We start from the raw sequence: 14,215 nt of genomic DNA, 5'->3' as shown, positions 1-14,215 counted from the left end.
CCACCTCTTCCAGTAGGGCTGTCCTGGCTAACCCAACCCACCAGATCCTGGTATTCTCTTAACCCAACCTCCCGAGTGGAGCCTGTGTACACTGCAATTTTGGGGGGTGACCAGTAGGTTTACTCCTTTGGCTTCTGGGTGTATTCCAAAGTCATTGTGATGAAGGTTCCAGGGCCTTGTGACACACCTAGCTGGATCTGTTCAAGCATGGGATATCAAGAGAGGCCCTGTTCCTTTAGGGAATGCAATTCATCTCCTAAAAGGAAGGTCCCCTTACCTGGCTCCCTAAGCATCACGAGGGTTCCCCAGGAGATCTGGACACAGGCAACTCCAAAGACAGCTAGAGGCGAACATGACCACCCTTTCTCCAGAAAACAGCCTCTCTGCGAAGCAGTCGGCCACCTTCATCCTGGTATGTTCTTCGATTTGTTTTGAGATAGGGGTTCACTGTGCCCCCCAAGCCTGGCCTTGGCTTGTGATATTCAGCCTTCTAAGTACTGGGCTTACAAGTTTATACCACCATACCTGGCTGACACATGTTCTTCAGTCCCAAGTGCCTCCCTCCCCAATCTCTGGTTTGCACTGGGACTCTTTGTGTCCGCTGAGTGGGAAGGCTGGACGTGGAAGGTGGAGCAGGACCAGCTGAACTCTGGTCCCATCATCAACACCAAGCACAGAACAGGCACCTACATTCCTTTTTACCTTATTGGGAGGTCTCAGAACCCAGCCTGCCTTCCTCCCCAGAGGTGTCTTTCTAAAACCAGTGAGTTTCTCAGCGTAGCACAGATGCTGGTGAGTTTGTTTTGGTGCACTTGCCAACAATTTTGGTATATTGCCACCAGGTGGCAGTAGTGCTTCTGTTACTAGGTCCCAAGCACAGTTAATAAACAATTCCATAGTCCCCTTGAGTCATGGAAATTTTCCATGCACTATTTTTCAAAATCATAACTAATTATAATGACCTTAACCAATCTCAAGATCCATTTATCATGTGATTAATAGAATGATACATAAAAATGCAAAATGAGCACCTGAAGTTTAAATGTTACCATGTTATTGCCTGTGACCACCAAGTCTTGAAAATTCTATATTTCTTCCGTTCTTCAAACTTAGAGAAGGATAATAATAATGATGATGATGATAATAATAAATGAATAAGCTACCATACAGCAGTTGGTGCGCACAAGTGATGCTGTAAATGCTTTGTTTATAGTTGTTCCTTCTCCTCCCAGCCCTCTGAGATGGGATGTGATGGGGTTATTATCATTTGATGAGTGAGACTTAGCATCCTGGCAATCAGGTATCCAGTTAGTGACAGAGCGCCTCTCCAACCTAGGCTGTGAGCTGACAAGTTCTTCCTATCAACTCGTGGACTCCCAACTGCGGAGCTGATGGCCAGCATCAGGCAGAACCAGTGCCAAAGTTCCCTGCACCGCCTGGTGCCTTAGGTCTCGGTGTTGCCCCGGTAGATGAAGCATGTGTGAGCTATTCAGGAAAGGTTTTCTCTTAATACCTGACTGTGTAAACACAGGACTGTAAATTAAATTTGTATACAAACCCCTTGAGGGTCTTCTGGTCCAGAAAGTTTGGGGAACAGCCTGAGAGATGCATTCCTAACAGTTTCCTGGGACTGTTGGGACACCCCTGGCCAGTGTTGGGTTCTGTCCATCAACACATCTCTCCTTCTCTTCAGCAGGAGAGGATGTTCATCCCACAGCCTCACTCCTAGCTGCCTTCTTATTCATGTTTTGCAGGCCTTGCACTTACTCCTCATACACAAGTATGTGGCCCACAAGTGTGCATGCCACACACGGACACACAACATCTCCTTATTTTAATATTCCTGGGATAGGCTGCTTTACATTTTCAGGGAAGATAAAACAGAGCACAAGAGTTGTTTCATTTGTGCTTATCTTATAGCTCTCCATTATCAAGCAGCACAATCATAGAAAAGCATAAAACACATGAAAAAGGAAATAATACTTATACTCCCCAACTTACTCAAAGATAATCACCGTAGCTTTTTGTTTTACTTTGGTACAGGGCCCTGTGCATCCCAGCTCAGCCTCAAATTCACTGTATAGCTGAGAATAACCTTGAGCTTCTGGCCTCCTGCCTCCACAGGGGTGTCATTGTGCCCAGGATGTGGTGCTGGGGATCAAACCCAGAATTCCTGTGTGCTAGGCAAGCGTTCTATTAGATGAGCTACATCCCCATTTCCAATCACTATTGGTTTTGGGTTTTGTTTTTCTTTAAATTTCATGTGTACGAGTGCTTTGCCTACATGTACGTCTGTGCCTCACACATATGCCTTGTGCTCAAGGAGGCCAGAAAAGGGCTCAGGAACAGGAGTTACAGCCAGTTGTGAACTGCCACCTGGGTGCCAGAAGTTGAACCTGGGTCCTCTGGGAAAACAGCCGGTGTTTTCAACTGCTGAGCCGTCTCCTCAGTCCCTCTGTTTGTTTTGTTGTTGTTGTTGTTTTCTGTGTAGCCCTGGCTGTCCTGGAACTCACTCTGTAGACCAGGCTTGACTCGGACTCATAGAGATCTGCCTGCCTCTGCCTCCTGAGTACTGGGATTGAATTAAAGGCATGTGCTACCAACACCTGGTTCCCACTACTGTTTTTTAATGGAGGATGTTTTCTTTGTATTGTCTTCAGTATCTTTCCTATTATTTATTTGTTTTTGTTGTTGTTGCTGTTGTTGAGACAGGGTTTCACAGTGTAGCTTCGTATACCTTGGAACTCACTTGTAGCTCAGGCTGCCCTCAAACTTGGAGATTCACCTGCCTCTACCTCCCAAGTGCTGGATGGAATTACAGGCAAGCGCCACTATGCCCAGCCTTCAGTCTTTCTTCTAAGAATCTCCTGTACGTTCGAGCCTATGCGGTACAGTTTTTGTAATACATAGCAGAAACAGAATATGAGCAGCAGGCCTGAGAACACTGAGGGCCCAGCCTGGAGATGGGTAGTGCTCCTGGAAGACCACAGACCACATGGAGAGGCAGTACTGGTGCACCCGCAGAATGTCAAGTATCGAATTGTGCCTTTTCCTGTAACATTTGTATCTTTCCAGATCATTATTCATGCCTTGCAAGCATCTATTTCTATGCCTCCCAGTATTCCACGGGGTATATAAAGCATAGTTTACTTCACTATTCCCGCATTGCAGCGCCTTCAAAGTGCTTACGGTTTTCACTTGGGTAAATTGTGTGCAGGGGACATTATTGTCCATCCTGTTTTCCACATATTTTCAGCAGTTAGGATAGAGTATTCTAGGTGTGAGCCAGAGGCTGTGAGTTTTGATCCTGCACAGAGTCCAGAGCCTAGCATTTGAAAATCACTTCAAGTTAGAAGGAAGGCCCAAAGCCTCTAGTGGAGGGCTAATCTGGTTGTCCTTGCCAGGAGAAAAGAAACCCCCCCATTGACAAGACGGAATGGGACAGCTTCTTCGATGAGAACGGTCACTTGGCCAAGTCTCGGGACTTCATTTGTGTTAACATCCTGGAAAGGGTATGACTCCCAAGCTACCCTCTGCCTTGCCCTGGCATTAGGGGGTGGCACAGATGGCAGGGGTTGGCATGGCATTGGGCATCTTGAGAGCTCGTGCCTTCCCGTGCTCAGGGTCTACACCCCTCCGTGAGGACAGAAGCCTGGAAGTTCCTCACAGGTTACTACTCTTGGCAGAGTTCCTGGGATGAGCGGCTCATGGTGGACAGCAAGAGGAGGTAGAACTTTCCAGAGGCTCTTTCAGTGGAGAGTTGTTGGGGCTTCGGGGCGGGAACAATTCTCAGCCTAGAGATTCAGGTTTCTTCTTCACATGGACTCCTTATTCTGAGAAGACGCCCCATGCTTCCCACACAGGACCCACGTACAAACCCACATAAGTGTAACCAGACTTAAGCTGGCACCTCCTCTCTGGTTTCATTGACCAAATAAGCAGTTACAGGCAGGGTCTTGGCCTGAAACTCCCCTCATCGCCTTGCTCCTGCACAGCCTACCTGTGAAGGACCCTAGAAGTTTTCCTACCTGGATCCAGTCCCCTTTCCTGTCAACTGCTACACCAAAACCCAATGGCCGAACTGTCTCCCGAGTCTAGGTTCCACCTCTCTGTCTTGCCCACATCTCCTCCTGGTGCCTGGTATGGCTGCTCATGTCCTCAGATTAGACAGTTCCAGAGGTGTGTCTGCTGACATTTCAGATAGCCTATTTTCTCTTACTCCCAGCTCTCCCATCCCAGCGCCCTCCATCTGACCATTCCTGGGGGACTATCTTAGAGTTAGGGTTTCTATTGCTGTGATGAAACACCATGCCAAAAAGCAGCTTGGGGAGGAGAGGGTTTGTTTTGTAGCTGACAGTACCACATTGCAGTCCATCACGGAGGGAAGTCAGGGCAGGAACCCGGAGGCAGGAGCTGATACAGAGGCCATGGAGGAGTGCTGTTTACTGGTTTGGACCTCATGTCTTGCTCAATCTGATTTCTTTGTAGTATCCAGGACCAGCCCAGAGGTGGCACCTCCCACAATGAGCTGGGCCCTCCCACACCAATCATTAATCAAGAAAAAGCACAACAGGCCTACCCACAGGCTAATCTGGTGGGAGCCTTTTCCCTTCCTTCCTTCCTTCCTTCCTTCCTTCCTTCCTTCCTTCCTTCCTTCCTTCCTTCCTTCCTTGTTTTCCTAGACAGAGTTTCTTTTTATAACAGCTCTGACTTTCCTGGAACTTGCTTTGTAGACCAGGCTGGCCTTGAACTCACAGAGATCTGCCTGCCTCTGCCTCCCCAGTACTAGGATTAAAGGTGTGCATCACCAATGCCAGCTAAGGGAGCATTTTTTTTTTAACAGAGGCTCCTTCTGAAATGATTCTAACTTGTGTCAAATCGATGTAAAACTGACCAGCACAGGGCTTCTCCATCGGCTCAGCCGCCCACTCTAGCCAAGCTGGGAACCAAGAGCTTTCTTTCTTCCTCCACCCACACTGGTCTCCCTATTAGCTGTCTCCAAAACCCCACCTTCGGGCCAGTGGGACTGCTCGGGGGATAAAGGCACTTGCCACCAAGCCTGATCATCTAAGTTCACCCCTATGGTGGATGGAGAGAAGGGATTCACTCTCACAAATTGTCCTCTGACCTCCACAAGTGTGTGGTATGTGCACGCACGCGCACGTGCACACACACACACACACACACACACACACACACACACACACACACACATTGAAGAAATAAATAAATGCAGAAACGCCTTCAAGGCCAGGACCAAACAGGGCACTCCTCCTGATTGGCAGATCTTTGTAGGTAAGTATACATGGGTTTTGAACTTGGAAAGGTCTTGGGTTTGGCAGTGAATTCAATTCTAGCATTAACATCACACTCTGAGTAAACTTGCTCAGGAACTCCCCTGCTGGAGGTGCAGTCTCCTCCTTTGTCAAATGCGGGTCACATTACAGTTCACAGAGCGGTTACAAAGATCTCACTATGGAAACAGGAATGTCACCATGCACATGGAAAGAACAGCTACGGTTCATGTTGGTAGGGATGCTCCCAAAACCAGAGGCTGCTAACTTTCGCGTCTGTGACCCCGGGATGTGGGTTTGCTGAGCCTGGTGCTGGCCTCTTCTCTCTCCGGTATAGCACACACTGGGGCAGAGTCTGAGTCCTCCCCAGTTCTTTGGCTCTGGCAGGTCTCTCCTATCCACGCGTGTGCTCGAGGTGTACCAGGTCCGAATGACCTACGGTGAACTGCTTACTTCTTAGAGGTGTCAGGGACCAGGCCTTGTGTGTGTCACACCATGATTGCCGAGGCAAAAAGTCACAAATGAGTGAAATGCCATGAACAGGGTAGCTGACAACATCAGACATTTTTCCCTCTGGCATTCCGGAGGCGGAAGACAAGGTTGCGTGCTGGCCTCCTGGAAAGGCTCTAAGAGACAGAAGGTCCTTCTCCACACCTCCCACAGAAGCTTCCTTGGCTTGAGGCTACATCATCCATTCACGTTCTGTCTCAGTAGACATGGGCCCTCCCACCTCTGTGTGTGTCTCTGATATAGACAGTGGTCATTTGATTTAGGGTCCCCCTGGAAAACCCAGAATGACCGCATCTTGAGATCCTTCATCACACTGGAAAAGACCCCTTCTATAAATAAGCCCGCATTACAGGTTCTAGGTGTTACATCCAGGACACGATGACTTTTAGAGGCCACCAGTCAGTTACTGCATCAGTTAATCAAATTGCAGGGGTCAGCATAAGATTGTCCCCACTCTGCAGATGAAGAAACTGAGGCTTAGAGTTGTTAAGTGGTGGCCCCAGGGTTTGGGTACTATAATTGGACCACAGAGATCACCCCACATTAAGCTGTCTCCACACTGTGCCAGCTGCATGCTGGAGAACACAGGGCTGGCTGCTCAGGCTGAGGGGGGCAGAAAGCACCGCAGGTGGGGACCAGGTGGGCAAGGTTACCCTACTGCTCTTAAGCTCAGCATCTGCTGCTGCTCCGAATCGTCCCTTCTTGGGAGGGCAAGGCCACCTTTCTCAGCTCTGCTGATTCTCTCAGGAGGAACTACAAAGCCCTGTGCCAGATGTACGAGAAAATCCAGCCCCTGCTGGAAAACTTGCATGGGAACTTCACAGAGACTAAGAACAACATCGGTGAGCAGACGGAGTGGGGAGGGCAGGGCAGAGAAGGGTGTGGACACCATTCTGGTCTTTTCCTAGTCATTTTCAGGCACAGGTGACTCCTAGGACTTGGCCGCTGTCTTTGACCTGGGAGTTTCCTAGCCAATATGGGGTCAATCCACCCACCCATGCGCACCGGTATTCCTGGATGAGTTTCCCTACCACATGCTGTCCCTGTTGCTTTTTCTTCCTCCCTGCACCCTATGACTTTGAACTAGGTTAGACCTGAATTGGGTAGTGAGGGGCATTCTTGACAAAGGGTATGGTCTGGTCAAAGATGTGGAGGCAAGGAGGAGCCCATACCAGCAGGGTACAGTGATGAGTTGAGCTTGGTGGGGTTGACACGCCTTTTGTAGCCCGCTCACAGTAGGATTTTTTTGAGGGGGAACCTGTCCTCTAAGGATAGGAGATTAATTCATCCACGCTTTCTGTGCCGGAGATGATCCAGCGTCACCTCCTGTTCCATGCTCTAATCTAGCATATGACATCCAGAAACTCTATACCAAAGATCCCCTGGGCAATGTGCTTGTGGACAAGAAGAAACTAGAGAAGACCCTGCTGCTGAGTTATGTCTGCAACACAAAGGCTGGTGAGCTGAGGGTGGAGCCCCAGCCCATACTTGCCAGCTCCTTCCTGGACCCTGGGCCAGCGCCCGTTGGCTTTTCTTCACTGGTGCCCTCCCCCACAGAGTACCAGCGGGGCTTCCATGAGATGGTGATGCTTTTCCAGCTGATGGTGGAGCATGACCACGAGACCTTCTGGCTCTTCCAATTCTTCCTGCAGAAAACAGTGAGGACTAAGCCAAGCTCAAATCTTCTACTCCCCATGGCCCATCAGGCCAAGGCACCAACAGCCGCAGCCACTGCTTCCAGCCCCCAAACGGGTGTAGGTCAGAGGGGCTGGGTGGTAGAGTCCTTTGAGTTCAGAAGGGCTCTTCAGAGTGCCACTCTCACCAGGTGCAGTGGTGGCACACTCTGCTGGCCTTCCACTTGTCAGGCCCCCAAGGCTGTCTCCCGCTCCCCCATTTCCTTCAGATGACCTATAGTCCAGACATCCTGGAGGACCCAGTAGTACCCAGGGTGTACCCTACTCTGCACCAGGAGGAGGGGTTTACCATCTGGGAAGATCTTCTTTGTCACCTTCTAGAATCTTCCCACACCCCTTACCTCTCTTTACACCTCTGCAAAAATATGCTTGCTGAGCTTTCTTTCTTGGCTCCAACCTAGTAACTGGGGTGATGGTCACATGTGGGACATCTTTGCTGCTCCACCCCACCCCCATATGTTAAGATGCACATGAATACATGGCTGCCCAAAGATGTACACATATGCAAACAGGCACAGCTGCATATATGAACCAGAGACAATAACACCACACACACACACACACACACACACACACACGCACACTCGTGGAGGTTGAACCAGACACATCACCTCTCAGAACCGGCACTGAGAGGTGGACTCAGTTCCGTGATGTCCTCGAGTTGAACTGAGGAGGACTGCTCTCTGCTCCCATCTTGTCCAGGAGCACAGCTGTGTCATTAACATCGGGGTAGGCAAGAATCTGGACATGCTCAACAGCCTGATCGCTTTACTGGACCCTGAATTTGCCGAACACCTCAGTGAGTGGTCCACAGTTACTACTACTTCCTACACCAGCAGGTAGGCTATGGGAGGGCCAAGGCCCATAGCAGACACGCTCAGACCCAGGGATGGGAGGACCTATGTGGAGGAGCCTAGGTCCATGACGCTGAACATCTGCTCCAAGCAGACTCCATGGCTTGTTGGGAAAGCAGCATGTTTCCCGTGTTGTCTAGCCTTGCCTGTGTGGCAGCTTACATGCTGTTTCTCTCCTCACAGAAGGGAAGGGCTCCGGAGCCGTGCAGTCCCTCTTCCCCTGGTTCTGCCTCTGCTTCCAGCGTGCCTTCAAATCTTTCGATGATGTCTGGAGGCTTTGGGAGGTGAGGTGCATGCAGCTGGGGGACACTGAATGTGGACTGTACCCCTCCTTTATCGGGAGGAGAAGCTACACGTTTTCCTGCCTCCTTTTCTTTCTGGCTTTGAATGGCGCTCAGTGGTTTGGGGTTTAATTAGGTCAGCAGCCCTCCTTGCTCCTTGCCGGAGAACGCATCAATCCTGCCGCCAGACTCCACGGACTGTCTACAGGGCAGTTTAGTGCAGGGGCACCTGCTGACGCTCCTGGGCCAGCCTCAGCTCAGCCACCCTGCCCCTGCTCTCTGCTCTCTCTCACTGTGCCTCCTTAGTCTTCCTTTCCTCCAGAATGCTGCCTTCTTTTAGCATCTGATTTCCTCCAAGGCCCCCAAGGACACCCGTCATCTTCCAACCACAGTCCCTAGGGCCAGCAGCCGATGATCCTATCCTCCTTAGGAAGGAACCCACCACCTAGTGCTGTCCTGTTCCTAAACAGAGGGCCCAGCTCGACTGCCAGCCTGGCATGGACTCTCCCACAATCCAGCCTCCACCTGCCTTACCCTTTCATCTTGGCCAGCCGTTCTCCATGCCCAATTTTTTTTTTGTTTTTTTTTTTTTTGTTTGTTTGTTTTTCGAGATAGGGTTTCTCTGTGGCTTTGGAGCCTGTCCTGGAACTAGCTCTTGTAGACCAGGCTGGTCTCGAACTCACAGAGATCCGCCTGCCTCTGCCTCCCGAGTGCTGGGATTAAAGGCGTGCGCCACCATAACCCGGCTCCATGCCCAAATTTAACACAGCACCTCTCCCCCTGGCTTTTGAGGAAACTATGGATTACTGACCGAGCTCTCACTCAAATTCTAGTGTATATATATCTTGTTCTGAGTGTGTGGTTTGTGGTAGCTTGCTGTCCTCGGGGCGTCCTGGTCTCAGGCCACAGGGCTGAGGCCTGCTGGCTGCCCACAGGTTCTGCTGACAGGGAAGCCCTGCAGGAATTTCCAGGTGCTGGTGGCCTACAGCATGCTACAGATGGTGCGTGAGCAGGCACTGCTGGAGAGCATGAGCGGCGATGCCATCCTCCTGGTGAGCGCCCTCGGCCGGATTCCTCTCCAGCCTCTAGAGCTGGACCCCTGGACCCATTCTGGATGCAAGTCCATGGTGTGCTAGTTTATGGCCGCTTTGGCCTCCAGAGGGGAGCAAGGGATGGGAGCTAGAGTATGGAGCTCCGTGCTGATGGTTCTTAGTAGACTCCTCCAAAGGCCCTGGGACAGTGATAGAGGCCATGTTAGCTTATCATCCAAGTAAGCATGTGAAGAAGCTGAAGCCTTGAGTGGTCTAATCATTGAAATCATTAGACTCTGTTGCCTTGAAGTTAACCCTCGGCTGCGTAACGTAAGGGCCTAAGGTTCTGAGATGTGCTCAAAAGCCAGTTGAAATACCAGAAAAAAAAACTTGATTGGTACCCCAGTTATAAACCAGGTCTTCCTTGGGAGCTTGAGACATGTAGTAGAATGCCAGGGCTTCCTAGACCCCCATGTGAAGGCTATGTTTATCACACCCCCAAAGCACACAATTTCCAGGCCCTGCGGCAGGCTGTGGCAACATCAGGTGCTCCCCAGTGACAGCTATGAGTAGTAACTTTCTTAACTTTGTGCTGCCTGTACCCAAAGGCACAGGAGAGGTATCTGCTTACACACACACACACACACACACACACACACACACACACACACACACGTGTGTCTCCCTCCCAGGCCTGCAACAACCTCATCGACCTTGATGCTGATGAGCTGATCTCTGCTGCCTGCATGGTTTATGCTGAGCTCATGCAAAAGGAGGTAAGCTGCCCGGATTTGCCCTCCTCCTCTTTGCCATCTTCTTCCTCTTCCTTCTCCTCCTCTGCACCTTTTCCTTTATTCCTCCTCCAAGAAGCCTGCTCTGGTTTCCCATGCCCGTCTGTAGCAATCACACTTGGCTTCCTCCCACCAGCCCACAGTAGCTGCTCTGTATGGCCTTCTCGTTGTTGACAACCTCACGGGCAGTCCGGTTCCTGGGCTCACAGTCTTCCTCTCACATTCCCAGTGTCCTTCCCAAGGGGTTCAAGTACAAATCTGGACCCCCCCAGGGACTCAGGAAAATGTCATCGACTGGATAGACTGAAGAGTGAGAACCAAATCAGATAGTGTCTGTCAAACATCACACTTCCATGAATCCTCTCATCCCCAGATTCCCCAGCCATTAAAGGATTTCTTACTCTGAGAACGCTGACACTCACAATGGACACACGCCCTCAGTGGAGCGGATGAAGGCAATTCTTCAGCCTTGGGGTCAGGATCAAGTTCAATGGGTACTCGGGTGAGGGCGTAGACAATACAGAATCATGGAAACAGCTTTTAGAGTATTGGTTTGTATTGTCATATCTTTGACTTTGGAATACATGATGGTTGAGACCATATAGGAAGTGAGCAGACCCCTGCAAGCCTGCGGAGAAGGCACTCTGGGACAGGACAGTATGGGACAATCCATCTTCCCGACTGGTGGATCTTTAGAGGTCCACGCCTGAAAGCAAACAAGTAGGGTAGAAGAAGCTTCAAAGGCCCCAGACACCTGCCACAAGAGTGAGCATACAGAGATGACTGCATCTGGACTCAGATTCCAAGGGGAGATGAACTCTGACCTTTGCATCTGTCTCCGTTATCCCCTTACTCTCAACACAGTCCTCACATTCTCTCCCACACCCCAGGCTTCCCATCGACTCTAGAAGGACCAACCCAAATCTCTGGCCATCAGGTTGTTCCCCTCCTGGTCTCAAAGTCCTCCTCATAACTGTACCTTATTTCCTCCACCTCCAAGCATCTCCTTGATCAAAGCTGGGCTTCCCAGTCTTCCTCATGCCTCCTGAGACTTTATTCTGCCTTTGTCCAGGAAACTACTCTCCTAGGCTAAGAGGCGAAAGTCTCCTAGGTCATACCCTAGCCCTCAAGCTCCATGTCCAGCCTACCAAGGCTCTGGTGAGCCATCTTGCCAGTAGTGTGGAGAAGGGGATGGACCTACAAAGGGGTTGGGGTTGGGTCTGGGTTGGGCTCCAGAGTTACACATCAGCGCATGCATGCACACAACTACGTGCACTCACACAATTCCAGATGCTACATTTTCCAGGAAGTCTGCTGGGTCCATTGGTTTTGCTGCAGACCCTGGCCCCTGTGGGTAGGCACAACCATCTTTCCCACTCTCCAGCCAACAACCGCTCTTTCCTGCTTCCAAAAATGTCAGTCCCCTTGACCAGCTCTCTGAAGGTATTCTGCCTCTTCCGCATTTTCTGGTCTTCTCTCAAGTGACAATCTCCAATCCGTGCCTGACTCGAGTCTCTTAGTCTCTTAGCCGTTGTTCTTGGTGGAAGTGGAGGTGCTGAATAACAGAGTCCTGTCCCACCAGCAGGGTTTTCTCTGCATACTTAAGGAGAGAGCATTTACTAAGCAGCAAAGCACGTGGGTAAAATCCTGTGCGGTGCTCCTCCGCTCTGTGTTCTGAAGACAAGACAGATGCGGAATCCCCTCTGTGTGCTGTGATTACCATTGATTAATTAAAAAAAACTGCTTTGGGCCTATAGCAGGGCAGAACAGAAGTAGGCAGTGAAAACTAAACTGAATGCTGGAGGAAGAAGGTGGAGTCAGGTAGCCTCCAGAGGGGAAAAATGCGAACTGCCAGCTGGAACCTTGCTGGCAGGCCACAAGCTTCGTGGTAAAATATAAAATAATAGAAATGGGTTAATTTAAGAAATAATAGTGAGCTAGAAAGATGCATAAGCTAATAGGCCAAGCAGTGTTATAATTAATACAGTTTCTGCGTGGTTATTTCCGGAGTCTGCATGACCTGGAAATGAACAAGTAGCCTGCTACAACACAAGACCATGCAGATTAGCATTCTTGCCTGGAAAACAGTTCTCCAAGAAGGAAACTATGGTTTTTATTTTCCCAAATAACCATACAGAGTAAAACATTTTCCTGACTTAACCTTGGCATCGGAACAGCAGACGTGTACTCTTTCATGGTTCTTTGGCTATACACACAATATTACCCAGCTTAAGAATAAAAAAAAAAAAAATCAGCATTTCTAAAACGTGATTCCCAACCATGTATATTTCCTTTTATTTTTAATTATATGCATATGTATATGAGTGTCTGTGTGTGGGTATATGTATGTGAGTAGTAAGTACAAGTGCCCAAGGAGGCCAAAAGAGAACATTAGATCCACCTAAGTTGGAACTACAGGCAGTGTGAGCCATCCAACTCCCAATTTGTGTTGGGAACCAGATATGGATTCTCTGGAAGAGTGTAATGTGCTCTTAACCACTGAGCTGCCTCTTCAATCAAGTCGGTAGAAGTTGGCAAGATGGCTCAGAGAGTAAAGCACTTGCCTTCAAGCCTGACAGCTTGAGCTTGAACCCAGGGACTCACATGGTGGAAGAGCATAACTGAATCTCAGGAGTTGTTCTTGCCACATTGATGCTGTGATTTGGATACATTCACCACATATATGCGCACAAGCACACACAGACACACACACACTTACACATGCACACACACACACATTTTTAAATATATAAATAAGATATTTTTAAAAATCACTGAAGCCCCATGGTTACAGTCTTCCCCCTTTGGCTGAAGTAGGAGTGGTGATTTCAGAGCATGCTTTGCTATGATCCCCCTTGAATTTCACATCCTTCCTGACAGTCCCTTCAAGGATCTTCTGGCCTCCTGGAGAACATGTTTGAAATCTCTGTGAGATCTTAAAGATGAAGGTGTTTGAACCTAGACACTGAACAATCCAGATGCAGATCAAGCCTGACTTGGGGGTGGGACATAGAGATCTTTGGAGGCCTCACTCATCTGCCATACCTCCAGCAGGCCATGGCTAAGACCTTCCTCTTTTGCTTGTTCTATATATTTATGCTCACTGGATTGATTATATCACCCAGTGATCGAATCACTGATAATTTTCCTGGTAAAGTCTAGTCTAGGCACGGTGTATGCAGAGGCTGCTTGTTCATTTCCTGGACACCAAGACCTGAAATAATCACACATAAAGTATTAACTATAATACTGTTTGGCCAATAGCTTAAGCATATTTCTAGCTAGCTCTTACGTCTAAATTAACCCATTTCTATTATTTTACATTTTACCATGAAGCTCGTGGCTTACTGGTAAGCTCTTGAGGTTTCTTTGGCTGCTGCATGGCTTCTTCTTGACTCTGCCTACTCTCTCTCCACATCTCTGTTCGTATTTTCCATCTGGCTTTACTCTAAGTCATTGGCAAAAAGCAGCTTCTTTATTAACCAATGGCAATAAAACATATTCACAGCATACAGAGGGGAATCCCACATCAGCACAGAACTACAGAAAATCCCTAGAGTCAGCATCATTAAAGGGCCTGTATTTAGTAGAAAGTTTTTTTTTTTCAATGTGTATTGAGTACTATCTTGGTGTGTTCGTACTTCAGTAACAAAATACCTCAGCCTTAGCTGGATTATTCCTAATAAACCAGGCTGCCTCCATCTTAGGCTTGAAAGCCATCTTATCGTAAAGACAAACTGGGCTCATTCCTGCTCATGAT

The 14,215-nt window shown here is 49.1% G+C and overlaps 1 protein-coding gene across 1 annotated transcript; it reads left to right on the top strand.

Moving 5' to 3' along the window:
- Positions 1-203: 203 nt before the first annotated feature.
- Positions 204-10,762, top strand: Tbc1d21 (TBC1 domain family member 21). Its single transcript, XM_013354584.1, has 11 exons — positions 204-412; positions 3,405-3,512; positions 3,624-3,727; positions 6,552-6,646; positions 7,152-7,262; positions 7,362-7,462; positions 8,201-8,297; positions 8,536-8,636; positions 9,569-9,685; positions 10,357-10,440; positions 10,685-10,762. The coding sequence occupies exons 1-11, from the start codon at positions 353-355 to the stop codon at positions 10,760-10,762; spliced, it is 1,056 nt and encodes a 351-aa protein (XP_013210038.1). The 5' UTR covers positions 204-352.
- Positions 10,763-14,215: the final 3,453 nt, after the last annotated feature.

Source organism: Microtus ochrogaster, unplaced genomic scaffold, assembly GCF_000317375.1.
Source record: "Microtus ochrogaster isolate Prairie Vole_2 unplaced genomic scaffold, MicOch1.0 UNK49, whole genome shotgun sequence".
NCBI classification, from domain to species: Eukaryota; Metazoa; Chordata; class Mammalia; order Rodentia; family Cricetidae; genus Microtus; species Microtus ochrogaster.
The sequence above is the reverse complement of the archived record's forward strand: the minus strand, read 5'-3'. Positions and strand labels throughout refer to the sequence as shown.